This window comes from Podarcis erhardii, assembly GCF_964252035.2.
Source record: "Podarcis erhardii genome assembly, chromosome: 12".
NCBI lineage: Eukaryota > Metazoa > Chordata > Lepidosauria > Squamata > Lacertidae > Podarcis > Podarcis erhardii.
In genome coordinates, this window is record NC_138513.1 from 21941535 (window position 1) to 21957592 (window position 16058).

Below are 16058 nucleotides of genomic sequence, written 5' to 3' on the forward strand. Positions count from 1 at the left end.
CATTTTAAACAGTCATGGCTGCCCCCAAAGAATTCTGGGAGCCGTAGGTGCTGAGAGCTGCTAGGAGTCCTCTATTCCCTACCCACCCACCCCCAAACAACTATTCCCAGTGTGGTCTAACAATAAATTCCTCTTCCCGGGAACACACACTTATTCCACTGTTACCTTCACCCTCCAAGTTTTCCCCCTGTCTTTGTCAATCCCCTCGCACTGATTTTGCATGTGTTGCTTTGTGAAGCATTGTGTGCATGGTGCCCATAAATAATAAAGACCTTCAACCTTTAACTTAAAAATAAATAAATCCCCCAAGATATAGGAAACACTGTTAATTCTTCTTCCAGACTCCACGTGAGACTTTTAAAAAGCTGCAGCCTTCCCTAACCTGCTGCCCTCTAGATGTTTTGAACTACAAAGCCCATCAGCCGCAACCAGGATGGGCAATGGTTAGGGATGATGGGCACCATAGTCCAACAATACACTGGGTTGGATAACAAGCCTCATATAACCCGTGCTATACCTCAAAGGAAAATCTATTAAAGATGATATATAGATTGTATTTGACCCCTAGCAAGCTCATCAAGATGTATAAAAAAGGATCTAACTTATGCTGGAAGTTCCAAGAGACCGAGGGTACCTTCTTTCACATGTGGTGGATGTGTAAGCAAGCCAAAAAATATTGGGATATAATTTATGGAGAATTCAAAAATATTTTTAAGACAACAATCCCAAAAAATCTGAAAGCTTTCTTATTAGGAATAACAAATGTTGACATCCCTAAGAAGGTACTCAACCTCTTTCTCTATGCAACTACAGCTGCAAGAGCCATCTACGTGCAAAAATAGAAAGAACAAGAAATTCCAACAAAAAAGGATTGGTTAAATAAACTAATAGAATATGTAGAACTGGCCAGCATGACAACTAAAATCAGCAAGTAAGACGAGACTTGGCTGAGGGAGGAGTGGAAACTATTCGTAGATTATTTAAAAACAATATAATTGTCAGATACCGTAAATCTACAAGCAGGATTTGATGTGTGAGAAGCAGTAATTAACAACTGGGCTAGAGATTAGAGTGAAAATGGGTGGTTAAAAAGGAGGCGCAGCACAACAAGGAACAAAAGGGAAGCCATGGAGGGGTGGGATGGGAAGCTTAGAAGTATTGGGTTGATAAACGTATTCACAACTGTATATATTGAAATTATGGGAAAGTTATAAATAACATTTAAAAAAAACCAAGCCTCATATAACCAACATGCTTAAATCTAATTGATGCATGAAGGGGTTAACATCGTAGAGTAAGCTTTCCTGCCAGGCTTGGCTAGGCATACCCCCTCACCTTGGGAGGAGGGAGCAATCAAGCCTATTGTTCCTCTTCTGTCTACTTGAGTGGCTCAGCGTGATGTGGTCTAAGCTCAGACCACATGGCTTTTATAAGCCATTCTTGAGTTCCTGTACCAACAATTCATGAATTTCCACCATTGTAACAAAGCCAAGTTTTGCTGTCTGTGTTTTCTGACTGGTGTATGGAAAACACATGAACATGACCTTTGGAGAGTTTGTAAGTAACCCATTTTAAACTTATCAAACACGGGGTCTTTTCTATGCTAAGGGAAGAGGGATGTTTTGGAACTCAAAAGGGCATATTTTAAAGCTCTTACAGCATATATTTCCATGCTTTACTTTGCTATGTATCTTGTGATTTTAAATTGAACCTGGGGTTCTCTCACCAAAGAGTACTTGCCCCAAAACTAGGACTGGAATGGATCGGCTCTGGATCCATTCCAGTCTGGCTTCCGCGCTGGTCATGGGACTGAGACGGCTCTGGTCGCCCTGACAGATGATCTCCGCAGGCAGCTGGATCGAGGCGGGTCAGGGCTGCTGATTCTTCTAGACCTGTCAGCAGCCTTCGACATGGTCGATCACGAACTCCTGGACCACCGCCTTGCCGACGTGAGGATCCAGGGCACAGTCCTTCAATGGCTGCGCTCGTTTCTCTCTGGTCGGGGACAGAGGGTGGCGCTTGGGGGGGAATTGTCATCGCGACACTCCTTGGTGTGTGGAGTGCCTCAGGGTGCGATTCTCTCCCTGATGCTTTTTAACATCTTTATGCACCCCCTCACCCAGCTTGTCCGGAGTTTTGGGCTGCGTTGCCATCAGTATGCCGATGACACCCAACTCTATCTGTTGATGGATGGCCATTCTGACTCGGCCCCAGACACACTGGCCAGATGTCTGGAAGCTGTGGCTGGATGGTTACGTGGGAGCCAGTTGAAGTTAAATCCTTTGAAGACAGAGGTCCTCTGGCTGGGATGGGGCGATATGGGATTGAGGGGGCAACTCCCATCTCTTGCAGGGGTGCAATTAGTGCCAGCATCGGCCATTAAGAGTTTGGGTGTAATCTTCGATACCTCCCTCTCTTTGGAGGCACAGATTACAGCTATAACAAAGGCAGCATTTTTTCATCTCCGCCAAGCTAAGCAGTTGGCTCCTTATCTCTCTCGCCCTGACCTAGCCACTGTGATCCACGCGACGGTCACCTCCAGACTGGATTATTGTAACTCGCTCTACGTGGGGCTGCCCTTGAGACTGACCCAGAAACTCTAGCGGGTGCAGAATGCCGCGGCGAGACTCCTTATGGGGTCCTCGCTGCGATATCACATTCATCCGGTACTATACCAGCTGCACTGGCTCCCGGTGGAGTACAGGATCAGGTTTAAGGTGTTGGTTTTAACCTTTAAAGCCCTATACGGCCTAGGACCCTCGTACCTATGGGACCACCTCTCCTGGTATGCCCCACAGAGGAACTTACGGTCTGCAAATAAAAACATCTTGAAGATCCCAGCCACAGAGAGGTTAGGCTGGCCTCAACTAGAGCCAGGGCTTTCTCGGCCGCGGCTCCAATCTGGTGGAACGCTCTGTCACAAGAGACTAGGGCCCTGCGGGACCTGACATCTTTCCGCAGGGCCTGCAAGACAGAGCTGTTCCACCAGGCCTTTGGTCAGGGCGCAGCCTGACCCCCTCCTCTGGCAACCTGCACAGAATTTTGCTTAATGGTCGCCATCAATTTGATTTTAATTAAGTTTTATTATGAAATGTTTTTAGAACGTTGGATTATTTTGATTGTTGTTAGCCGCCCTGAGCCCAGCCTCGGCTAGGGAGGGTGGGATATAAATAAAATTTATTATTATTATTATTATCTTGACACCCAGCGAATTCTCTAACACTGGTTAGAGAAGGCAGCCCTCAATCAATATTTCATTCTGCTTGGTTTATTACAGCTTTTAAAAAATCACACAAGGCATTAAAGTAAGATAAGCAGAGGAGGGTATCCTAATTTCTCACATTGGGCAGTTTCATGATGAAGTCATAAGCATTGGCTTCCTTGACAGCTTTTTCAATCTCTTCCATGGTGACGTCTTCACGGCCATATCGAATGTTTTCTGCAATCGTGGTTTGAAATAACACAGGCTCCTGGTTCACCACACCTATAATCTCCCTCAGGTACCTTAAGTTCAGGGTCTTGATATCCTGATCATCAATGGTAATCTAAAACGAAGCACACACAAATCGCACAAGAGAGTTCCACTCAGAACTCAGAATAAATATTGGCAAATTGTCATAAAAAGAATGTGTGAAGTAAAAGGAAAAATATTATCATGGGTATAGTACATAGTTTGAAAAGGGGAGTGGAAGAAAGGGGCATATCTACTCAGGAAAGTAGGGGAGAGGGTGTTGGATAGGGACAGGATCAGACAACAGCCTATTACTAGTGGTAGTCAGCTGCAAGGTTTTCGTGGAAGAGGGATAGACAAATTTGAGATAAGCCTGACAAAGCGAAGAAAAAAAGGAAATAGACAGTCCGCCTAGTCAAGGAGGACGGCATGAACATGTAAAGCAGGGGTGGCTAAATTTCTTTCTTTAGGCACCCTGTGAGCTTCATGGTTGTGTGGGGATATGAACCCTGGTCTCCCAGCTCCTGGGACGTGGGTGGCACTGTGGGTTAAACCACAGAGCCTAGGACTTGCCGATCAGAAGGTCGGTGGTTTGAATCCCTGCGATGGGGTGAGCTCCCGTTGCTCGGTCCCTGCTCCTGCCCACCTAGCAGTTCGAAAGCACATCAAAGTGCAAGTAGATAAATGGGTACTGCTCTGGCGGGAAGGTAAATGGCATTTCCATGTGCTGCTCTGGTTTGCCAGAAGTGGCTTAGTCATGCAGGCCACATGACCCGGAAGCTGTATGCAGGCTCCCTCGGCCAATAAAGCGAGATGAGCGCCGCAACCCCAGAGTCGGCCACGAGTGGACCTAATGGTCAGGGGTCCCTTTACCTTTACCTCCCAGCTCCTTTACCTCCCAGCTCCTAGCCTCTCGCCACCACACCACACTGCTACAGTTTGAGGGCTGCATTCAGCCTTGGCCAACCCTTTGGTGGTTGTGTGCTACTGGTGGGTGCAGCCAACCCACAGTCTCACATGCACACACTGGATACACTAGATGCATGGTGCCGATGTGGAACTTCATCCCTAGAGTGTTCTGTCCTGCTCCTTCCTGTTGAACTCCCAAGACCTCGTTATATTTCCTGGTTTTCATTCTGTACAGCCCAGAGTTCTGCCTCCCAGTTTTTATGCTGAATTGTTTTATCCTGCTCTTGGTTTTATTGTTTGAAATAGGTTTCGGCTCCATTTCAACTGTTTTTACTGCATTTTATGTGTTTTACTAATTCTTTCATAACTAGCTTTGAGTTTATATTATAAAGAAAAGCAAGTGTAAGAATTTCATCTGAAGAATATTAACAGCAAGACTGACACTAAGCTACTTCAGGGCAGATATAGGATATCAGACTTTTAAACCCAGGTCAAATAAAATATCCATAATCTGACATTTGATATTGACAGTGCTCATGGGGAAAAAAAAACATTTTATGGGCATTTGGATCAAGTATCTTACCATGCCTTCAATAGGATCATAAAACCTCTGGATCAGCTGAACAGTTGTACTTTTCCCACAACCGCTACTGCCTACCAAGGCTACTGTCTGTCCACTGTTAACTTTCAGATTCAAGCCTTTTAACACCTGGATGGGGGGGGGGACACAATGAGAGCTGCTATAATTTTATTTTATTTGCAAGGGTTGTGCAGTATCCAGGTCCTTGGAATGCACAGTCATGATGCAAGCTCAAAGAAAAGTGAGCGATAGTGGAGCACATTCATAAGTACAAATCAGACACAGCAAGTTTCCCTGACACAAACACCTGTAATTGGAGGCAGCGATGCTTCGGAATACCAATTGCTAGGTGCTCACTGGAAGGACAGATCGTGAAACTGAGGCTCCAATACTTTGGCCACCTCATGAGAAGAGAAGACTCCCTGCAAAAGACCTTGATGTTGGGAAAGATGGAGCGCACAAGGAGAAGGGGATGGCAGAGGACGAGATGGTTGGACAGTGTTCTCGAAGCTACCAGCATGAGTTTGACCAAACTGCGGGAGGCAGTGGAAGACAGGAGTGCCTGGCGTGCTCTGGTCCATGGGGTCACAAAGAGTCGGACACGACTAAACAACAACAACAACAAGGAACCACAGGAGGGGAGAATGCTCTTGTGCTTGAATCCTGCATGCTGGCTTCCTGCAGGCACCTGGTTGGCCAGTGTGAGAATAGGATGAAGAGTTAGATGGGCCATTGGCCTGTTCCAGCAGGCTCTTCTTATGTTAATTGCTTTGAAACAGATTTCATCACAGCAAGTCTGATTGGGCTATATATGGAGGTATGTGTATTTTTGTCTGTGTTTGTCTAGCTTTAAAGGACAAAAGCCAGGAAATGTCAAAACCAGCATTCACTACTGAGCTTCAAAAACTCAAAAAATTAGATTACAGCTCAAAAAAATTAGATAACAGTTTACAGCACAAAAGAACCCAGTGATTATACCATTATGTCTTTATGGGTGGGGGTTGTTGGTGTTTATTGTCGTTTTAATTCTACTGTGTTTCTATATGCTGTAACTGGCCCTGGGAGAATCTGGGGAAGGGCAGGTAAGAAATAATAACAAAAATGAACAGCAAATACATTTGCAAAAATACTGATAAGAGGATGCCTCACAAACAAAAAGGATTTTCATGCAGATTGTACCCAAGACGTGCAACATTTGTATTGGTGTGAAGAATCTACTTTCAGTACGGGGGTCAGTGGGACTCAGTTATTGTTCAGCTCCAATAGGGTTTTGAGCCCTGCTTTAGGCAAAATGTTCTTGCATTGCAGGGGGGTTGGACTAGAGGACCCTTGGGTCCCTTCCAACTCTACAATTCTATGAGTCTATGTCTACAAAAGCACTTAGAACAGCTGAGCTTAATTATGCATTTTAAACACCATTCGGACTGTGTATTGATGTTCCCCTTAACACTTGCAAACATGTTAAATTTTCAATGGCGGTAAGTGGGAATTCGTATGGATTTTAACTCATAGAGTACCTGAACATCTGGCCTTGAGGGATACTTGAAATGCACATTTTGGAAAGCCAGATTTCCTTTAATTTGGTCGGGTTTGTAGCCAGCAGGTGAATAACTGTCAATTTTAGGTTCCTGTAGAGAAGAAAAGAAGATAAAAAAATCAAATTCAGGTCAGTTTCATTCTTCTGAAACTTGGAAGCAAAGTGAAATTTTGGATACCAAGCTTGCATGTAAAGATTCTGTTCACTTCATACACCCATCACCAGTGGAGACCCATCTAGACTAGATGCTACTGTCTTTAGCAAACTTGTCAAGTTTTTTCCTTTTAAAACAAACAGTTCCTCATTTTAATCAGGAACACAGCCATGGTAAAGAGAGGTTTAACTCTTTCTTCCCCTACCACAGCCTCAGCTAACAGCCCACCTCATCTAAGGCCATCATTAGCCAGGAAGAAAATCTTCCACCGAGAGGATTTCTTCCCAACACCAACATCAGAGGAAGGATTTTCCTTGCAATCATAGCAGGGAAGGAAAAGGGGTATGTTATTATTACTACCTATACGTGGGTGGCGCTGTGGGTTAAACCACAGAGCCTTGGGCTTGCCGATCAGAAGGTCGGCGGTTCAAATCCCCACGATGGGGTGAGCTCCCGTTGCTTAGTCCCTGCTCCTGCCAACCTAGCAGTTCAAAAGCACGTTAAAGTGCAAGTAGATAAATAGGTACCGCTCCAGCAGGAAGGTAAACATCGTTTCTGTGCGCTGCTCTGGTTCGCCGGAAGCGGCTTAGTCATGCTGGCCGCATGACCTGGAAGCTGTACGCTGGCTCCCTCGGCCAATAAAGCGAGATGAGCGCCGCAACCCCAGAGTCGGCCATGACTGGACCTAATGGTCAGGGGTCCCTTTACCTTTATACTGCAATTATACCCTACCTTTCCTCCAAGGGATCCAAAGTGACATACATGGTTCTCCCCCTCCACATTTGATCCTCACAACAACCCTGGTGAGGTAGGCAGATCTCAGCCAGTGGTGAATGCAAACTTACAACAGATCTCAGACATTTTGGCTCACTATCATTTCAAGCTATGGCTCTAAAAAGGAGGCTTACATTGTCAATGATGTTGAATATTGCATAAGCTGCTCCCCTTGCAATAGCAAACGCTTCTAGGTTTGGAGTCACCTGACCAATGGAAAAGGCGCCAATCAGAACAGCAAAGAAGACCTAAACAGGAATATTTTTCAAAACAGAAAGAAAATATGTTTATGAATCCTTTTTGCCGGATAGGATCCACATTCCGTAACTGTGATGTGGCTGATCTCCAGCAAACAGACATGTATCTAGCAGATAACAAAGGCTGGCTGGTGCTTTCAGACTGTCGTTTTTTGCAGATGGGATCGCATACCAGCAAACACAGGTTGCATAATTAAAGCGGATTTGACATTTTGGTCACTCCACCCACTAAAAAGATTAGAAAGTAATGGGGAAATGCACTTTTTAATACAATAATAATACTGGGATAACAATAGCATAATCTCCCCACACAGAAATACTGTAATGAAATCTCAATAAGTAGCCAGCATTAAACACCCTCCCCACAAACTTGGTGCAAATCAGGATGAAAGCTCAATAAAAAGTACGGTACTGAGGATTAAATATTTGATGAGATCCTTGATTGAGTGCAATTCAGAGAAATTCCAAGGAACTTCTAAAAGCCCAGTTCTAAGCATATATACTGAGAAGTAAATCATCAACCACCATCATTTTATGTGTATGTCGCCTTTCCATAGTTAAAACAATGCTCAAGGCAGCTTACAACATGACAAGATTTACATAATTACCAACATAACAAAAGTCATAAACAATAAATAAAACACATCAAAAGGTACACAACCAAATGGAAAACCATTTCCACATAAATCATAAAATCTAAAACTAAAACACTAATATCAATAACAATTTAAAATGACATAGATAAAAAATAAAAACAATATTAAAAAAGAAGCCCTCTCTGTCGAGCAGCAGCAGTCCTTTATGGAGCCTGTCAGGCCCAACCTCAAGCCAAATTGAGAGAGGTAGGAAAGGGCCCTTCAGGCTCCCAGTAGGTAATTACAGTTTCTAGAAAGCACCTTATACTTCCAAATAAACAACAAGAACAACAACACAAAACATAATCCAGTGGCAACTTGATTTGCTGTCCCCTTAAAAATAATGCAGTCCAGAGAAGGTTATATCCAATTTTAATGAGATCAAGCAGGTATAAGCACAGGGAAAGGTTTAAGTACAAGGAAAAAGTTCCACTGCAAAATAGATTCTCTCTGCATAAAATGCCATGCTAACCTTGTCAATAGTGGAGTATCACCAGGCAACTTTGTGTCACTTGCTTCATGAAAGATCACCCTATTCTAGAAAACCCACAGTGGAAACCTGCACCAATGCTGTTATGTACTGAGTTGAATAGGATCCAAAATGCAGCAGTCTGATTGGTCCTAGAACAATAGGATTCAGAATGCAGCAGTCTGATTGGTCCTAGAACAATGCAGCAGTATGATTGGTCTGCAGGAGCCACCCAACCCAGCTCCAGATGGAAGTGAATCCACAGCCTGATTGGCCTACAGGAGAATTCTGGAATTAGCCAATCACGTGCAGCCCATTGTGTAAATAATGTATATAAAGCAGATACTTTGGGGGAACTTTCATTTCTCCTCACCACTATGAGCTGAATAAAGAGCATGAAATCCACTCTCAACTCCGAGTATATTTCAAATGCTCAGGCGCTAAAGTCAACCTCACAGCCACCAGCCCCAGGGCCTTCACCCGGCAGGCTTGTGCAGTGGCTCATGAACCGATGAAAATTATCTTGAGATGATGCTTCTGGATCCCCTTAAGTCATCAAGCCACAAACCAACTATTCTACTAAATCAATGGAAAATCCTTCTGTGCCTAAAAGCATTATTTATGAGGCCTAGAGCAGCTCCGTATGCATTATTTTTTTCCTAATGCCTGGTTCCACATTTTGGAAGGCAGAACAGGGGAGGGGATGAAAAACACTGTGTACCTCCCCCCCACCTGCCCCCAAAATTATGCCTATTCATGCTGTGCCAGCAAGTGAACGAGAGATATGCGGAGCCTCCCCAAATCATAATATACAACCCCTTTCCTCCTCCTTGCTTAAATAGGTGGAAATTGGCAGGGGGAGCATAGCACCACAATGCTCAGCTGCACAATGGAAGGAAGCTAGCGCATGTGTCAGGGGATAAACCAGGATGCACTTGGCGTCACTGGCCTGGGAACTTGAAGTAGAAAGTTCAGGCAAGGTCAGGGACACAGAAGAAAATGAGGCAGCAATGGAGCAAGCAGACCAAGTCATCACAGACTTGGATATGGGGAAAGCAAAGCAAAGCTATGAACCAACAGACTGGTCCAAAGGTACACTCTCAAAGCGACAGTCAGGGACAGTGTCAAGTGTTGGCAAGGTTGGACATTTGCAGACAGCCCACAATCCCAGCATGGGTTCCCACTGACAAAAACGTCCTGGAATCTACTGCAGTTAGGTGGTAGACCTGCTGAATTTGGCAAATGGAGGGTGTCTTGCTCAAGGATCCCCCAGAGCCTGGGGGGAAATAGGAAGCTGCCTTATACTGAGACCATTGATCTATCTAGCTCAGTATGGTCTAGACCAGGTGTGGGGAACCTTTGGCCCTCAAGATGCTTCTGTACTACAATTCCCATCAGCCCCAGCAAACAGGGCCAATGTTTTTTTTCAAAATGGCATAGTTTTGCTGTCTGGCAGCCTTAGCTCTTTTGGGAGGAGCAGCAGCATGAAAAAATACAATACTTGATTTATTTTGTGGGTGCTTTTATGCATCTACCAATATGACAGTTCATAGGTAGTGAAATGTACAGAGCCTCATCATTCATCACAAAGACCCACTTAGCCTCTGAGCAATCCTGAATTTCAGTGCATAATATGTCCCTTTTTTGGTGGGGGGGACGCGGGTGGCACTGTGGGTTAAACCACAGAGCCTAGGACTTGCCGATCAGAAGGTCGGCGGTTCGAATCCCTGACTGGGTGAGCTTTCATTACTCAGTCCCTGCTCCTGCCAACCTAGCAGTTCGAAAGCATGTCAAAGTGCAAGTAGATAAATAGGTACCGCTCTGGCGGGATGGTAAACGGTGTTTCCGTGCGCTGCTTTGGTTCGCCAGAAGCAGCTTAGTCATGCTGGCCACATGACCCGGAAGCTGTACGCCGGCTCCCTCGGCCAATAAAGCGAGATGAGTGCCACAACCCCAGAGTCAGTCACGACTGGACCTAATGGTCAGGGGTCCCTTTACATTTACCTTTATGGAGACAAGACTGAAAAGCTGTTCATCAACACTTACTGTCAGGACTTTCCCAATGCTGTAACCTTCATCCAGTATCAAGGTAGTTCCATACCAGAAAGCCAATGCATATGCAGCATATATTAATAAGAAAGCAATCCCCATGGACATATTGGCAGTCACAGCCTTTTTAATTCCAAGTCTTTTAGCATCTTCTAAATTTTTATGATATCTGAAAGAAAAATAGCCACCTGATTGAATTATATGATCTCCAATTGATAGGAAAATGCATTTTCTCTCCCATTTTTATTATTTATTTTTGCTAGAATTTCTTTGGAAATAGCCAGTCCATTCACACATAAAATATTTTTTGTAGTCAACATATCTATGTACAGTACATATATTTTAAAATCCCACACAGAAGTGATAAAAATGTATGTTTAGTGGTTCCAAAAGATCACTCCTTCTGCAGAAATTTATGCAATTTGCTAAAACAAAAAACAACAACTAGCCAGTTAGGTCCTAAACAAATGCCAAGATAGTTGTCTGTTAACACAATCATTCCAACTTTTAAAATCTTCTCTCACACCCCCTAGTTCAATAATTGCCCCTACAATATTTTGAATGATCAACACAATTGCCTCTGCTGTATCAGAAGCTTTCCAAACTGTGTGTTGTGGTGCGTGTGTCGGCTGCAGTGTGTAGGTGCAAACTTTCCCTGTGCTCCAGAGTTGGAAAGGGGTTAGTTTAACCTCTAGTTTGCTAGTAAAACTGAATGACTGTGTCACGAAGTGATGAATGTCTAAAAAGTATGTCAGTAACAGGAAAAGTTTGGAAAGTTCTGTGCTATATGATGTGGTCAAGACATGACATTCTAGGAGCCAGAAACAGTGGAAGGATCACTGTATGGTGTCACTTCAAATTAAGTTTGCCACCTATCTCTTGTCTGCCAATTACCTGTAGGCAGGAGTAGCTACATAGGGAATGTTTAAATTAGGGATCAGGAGCCTCGCAGCTCCATAGGCATCTCAACTTTCCAGGCCACTGAGCTATAGCCCTTCTCATTTTAAATCATCAACAAGGGGGGGGGGGGTTACTGGCCTACTGCTCACTAACCTTTGGTGGCATTTAGCCAGGGTTCAGATTTTATCATTTAGAGTTTGGTAGGGTTGCCATATTTCAAACAGTGAAAATCCAGACATAAAAGTTGTGCTTGGGGTTTTTTTTGGCCAAAGTTGTTGACCCGTTTGGGCAAATTTGCAGAAAAGAAAGAAGAAGCCTTTGAGCTATTTTTAAGCAAAATTACCAAAAATGACACTGCCCACATGGGTTGCCATATGTCTGGATTTTCCCATAATTTTTTAGCAATTTCCATCCAGTCACTGCTTCCGAATGTCTGAGAAATTCTGGACATATGGCAACCCTAGGTTTGGAAAAGGTCAAATACAGAATAATCCAGGTGTATATCTATAGCCAGTGGCCACAAAACATAACCTGACCTCTCAATTTCTTTCTTCTGTCCTCCAAAAGCCATCACCGTCTTAATTGATGAGAGAACCTCCTCAGCAACAGATCCAGCTTTTGCATATGCAGCAAGCTCCTTGTTGGTGAATGCAGTAAGGACCTGTGAGATAGAGACATTGCCAGTCTCAATGCTATGATCCAATACAATTGTGTGTGAGACACTTGCTTCTTTTCCTTCCCCTATACTTCCCTATTAAATAAAACAATGCCCCAAAACAATTGTGGTGTAATACAGTGGTCGAGAATCTGTGTCCCTGCATATCCTAATTAATATTCACAAAGCAGGGGCCAACAATGGAGAGACCACACAGGCAATACCCAATCACTCAACACTCCCCTCCCCCAGAAAAGCTTCACCCTCAAAAAAACCTGCTGTTCATGTGATAGTGATGTTGTAGACATGTACATATTGTGGGAAATTATCTAGGTCAGGCTTGGGGTCCCCAACTGTTTTTTGACTACAACTCCCATCACCCCTAGCTAGCAGGACCAGTGGTCAGGGATGATGGGAGCTGTAGTCTCAATGCAGCTGGAGAGACTCAAGTTTGGGTAACCCTGATCTACGTCATGGGTAGAGAAACTCAGGCCTAGGAGCCAAATGAGGCCCTTCCAAGCCTCCCTATCTGGCCCTCAGAACCATCCCCACAGTGTCCCACTTCTCTCCAGGCCACCCCCATCACTGGTCTTGCTTTGTATCCCAAATGCTTTTGACTAGTTGAAATGTGGCCTTGAACTTTGACATCGCCTCTTGCTTGTCTGGACGAAGGATAGTGTGGTATGTGAGCAGAAACTAAGGTCAACATTCACATCCATTGCTCCATCCATGTTTGCCTCTGGCCTCACCCCCACTGGCATCCCTCTGAATGTTGCCCAGAAGGGAACATGGCTTCTGGGCTAACCTGATGCTACGAGGAAGCAAAGAAGCTTGCCAGAAAGATAAAAGCCCTCGCTGACCTTAGTTATCTCTGCTCAACACAAAAACCATTGGAAGCAAAGTTTTAGAGGCAGCCAGAGTGGTGTTGTCATAACCGAACAATACTTAATGTGCACGGTACCCTAGCATTTCAGCAAAATTATACCCACCTTTGCCCAGATTGCAGCTGAGAGCCCCAGAACAGGACTGACCGCAAGTATTACAAGAGTCAATTTCCATCCTTTAGCAAACCCGACTATAAATCCTGTTAGAAATGTAGCTACTCCCTGGATGAGCATTGACATTTTGTCACCAATTCCTTCGTTGATCTTGGAGACATCGCTAAAAACAAATCAAGGTAAACCGATTAGGGCAAAATTTAGGTCAGGAAAACCAACAAGATGCATTTCTACAAAGCATTCCTGTTATGCTGCTACTGAATTCACAACTCAAATGCTACAAAATATTCATTTAGCCCCAGAGATACGGATGCCAATGCTACAGGTTTTCATCGAAAGTAAAAAAGTAGTATTTACTTTTATTCTGATCCCCATCCCCTTCCTGCAGAGCCTTTCAGATCTACGTGGATATTTTACAAGAGTCATGGGACACTTTAAGGGCAGGTTTATCGCAGCATAATCTTCAATGAACTAACAATATTCTTCCACAGTTGACAGCAGTAGCATTATTAGGGACTGGCCTTCGGGACACGGGGCTGTATCCAGCATTCTGTATCTGCTAGAAGGGAAGGGCCATAACCCAGTGGTAGAATGTCGGCTTTTCAGGTGTAATCCCTGGCATCTCCAGGTAGGACTGGGAGACCCTGGAAAGCTGATGCCTGTCAGTGTGGACAAGATTGAGCTACATGGACTCAGTATAAAGCAGCTCCCTACCTTCCTAGTGCAAAGGCCCTTGTGCAAGCGGGCAGGTGCATTTTAATGCTGCGCAACAGAGGAATCCAATGCAGCAGTTGCACTAGGAGAAACTCGTTGTGCAATAGATTGCACCGAAATGGCTGACCTGCGCTGCCAGCAGTCTCCTTTTCTGGCTCCCAGCTCCGCCCCCGGATTGGCTGATGGTGCAGGCCAGGTGGAAGCCCTGCAGCCTATGGGGACAGCCCAGGGGGAGGAGCAACGGGCAGCCAATGTAGGCGTGACCCCATGGGCCAGGGCAGCCCGTGCCTGGTCACAAAAGCTGCCCATGTCAGGAATGATGAGCAGTCATTGCCAACAAAGTTACCAGCAACCAGCTTACGCACTCTCTTGCGCAACAGAATCCCACTGCCGCAAAACATTTCACCCAAGAAACAAATACACCATTAAGTGACTTTAACTTAGCGCTACATTGGATACAACCCATTAGGTTTTTTGCACTGGATCCTAAACCTCTTGCCCTTTCCCCCTTATTAATTTTTTTCTCTCTCAGTTTTAATATTCCTCTCTGCTTTAATATGAACAATACAGTGGTACCTCGGGATAAGTATTTAATTCATTCCGGAGGTCCGTATTTAACCTGAAATTGTTCTTAACCTGAAGCACCACTTTAGCTAATGGGGCCTCCTGCTGCTGCCACACCACCGGAGCACAATTTCTGTTCTCATCCTGAAGCAAAGTTCTTAACCTGAAGCACTATTTCTGGGTTAGTGGAGTCTGTAACCTGAAGCATATGTAACCTGAAGCGTATGTAACCCGAGGTACCACTGTACTACTTTAAGCTGAGCAATTCTACTTTAAAAACTGAACACCTAAAACCCTACCAATATACAGGAACCTCTGCTTGCTTTTGTGCTTTTATTTATTTCATAAAATTTATATTTTGCTTGTATGTAGAAAACCTCAAAGTGCTTTGCAAAAAGAAGAAAACAAGGTAATGGTTAAAAAAACACACCAATTAAACATTCAGAAAATCAAAACCTCCAATAAACTAAAAACACATCAGCATTCTGGAAAACTGGGTCTTAAAAAAATGCTTTTAGTAGGCATCAAAAAGAGTATGGTGTAGATGACTTCCTGATTTCAATAGACAGGGGCTTCCAAAGTATAGGTCGCCCAGATGCGTGACTGGTATTATGTGATACATGGTGCAGTGCCAGTTCCGCAGATTGAGTTGGTCACAACGGCATTTATAGGGTAAGGCAATCTCACAGATAAACTGGTCACAAAGTTGTTATGGGCTTTATATACTTGGACTTCACCCGGCAGCAGATTAGAAACCAGTTGAGCACAGGTGCTATATGCTAGCAAAGTCTCACTCCAATCAGCAATTGTGCCAAGCATTCTGCACTAACTGCAGCTTCTGGAACGAGCACAATTTTTTTACGCGGATTAATCAAGCCAGTAACAGAATTAAAATGTGGTTTTCTGTTGAAGAAAATACATCAGCCACGTATTAAATAGATATACTCACTCTATAAGACGAGTATTCAATTCCCCGACATCATTTACATCGAACCATCCAATTTCTTGCCGCATGACGGCATGGAAAAAGTGTTGCCTAATTCTCTTGATCTGGCGGCCGGCTGCCAGTGTCCAGCATGCAATGTGAGCATAGGCAGCAATAAGGACACCAGCTCCTATTCCTGAGTAATAGTATGAATGTCTGAAAGCACAATGTTGCAGAGGCAAGTTCAAGAAGGGCACCCGTGCAAGACTTTAGCATCACAAAATGGTCTTTGGGAAGAATCTTTTTCATTTGTGAGTATAAAATACATTCAATATGCACAGCTAAAATGGTTGTCTCAATGCTGGAGCCCATCGCGATCTAGTCCAGCATCTCCTCCTGCCCCCTGCGGCTAACTAAAGTGCCTATGGGAATTCCACAAGCAGGACAGGGAAGTGATAGTTTTATTATTTATTATTTATTATTATTA

General features: G+C 44.2%; 1 protein-coding gene across 4 annotated transcripts in view; it reads right to left on the reverse strand.

The window, feature by feature from the left end:
• Positions 1-16058, reverse strand: part of LOC309353016 (ATP-dependent translocase ABCB1-like) — a 55826-nt gene that overhangs the window by 23887 nt on the left and 15881 nt on the right. For all 4 annotated transcript variants that reach the window (XM_081881890.1, XM_081881889.1, XM_081881891.1 and 1 more), the window contains exons 6-13: positions 15596-15787; positions 13360-13531; positions 12252-12376; positions 10813-10984; positions 7540-7653; positions 6458-6568; positions 4944-5069; positions 3342-3545 (exon numbers count right to left, since the gene is read on the reverse strand). In XM_081881890.1, coding sequence (XP_081738016.1) covers positions 3342-3545; positions 4944-5069; positions 6458-6568; positions 7540-7653; positions 10813-10984; positions 12252-12376; positions 13360-13531; positions 15596-15787 — 1216 coding nt within the window. The remainder of the gene's footprint in view (positions 1-3341; positions 3546-4943; positions 5070-6457; positions 6569-7539; positions 7654-10812; positions 10985-12251; positions 12377-13359; positions 13532-15595; positions 15788-16058) is intronic.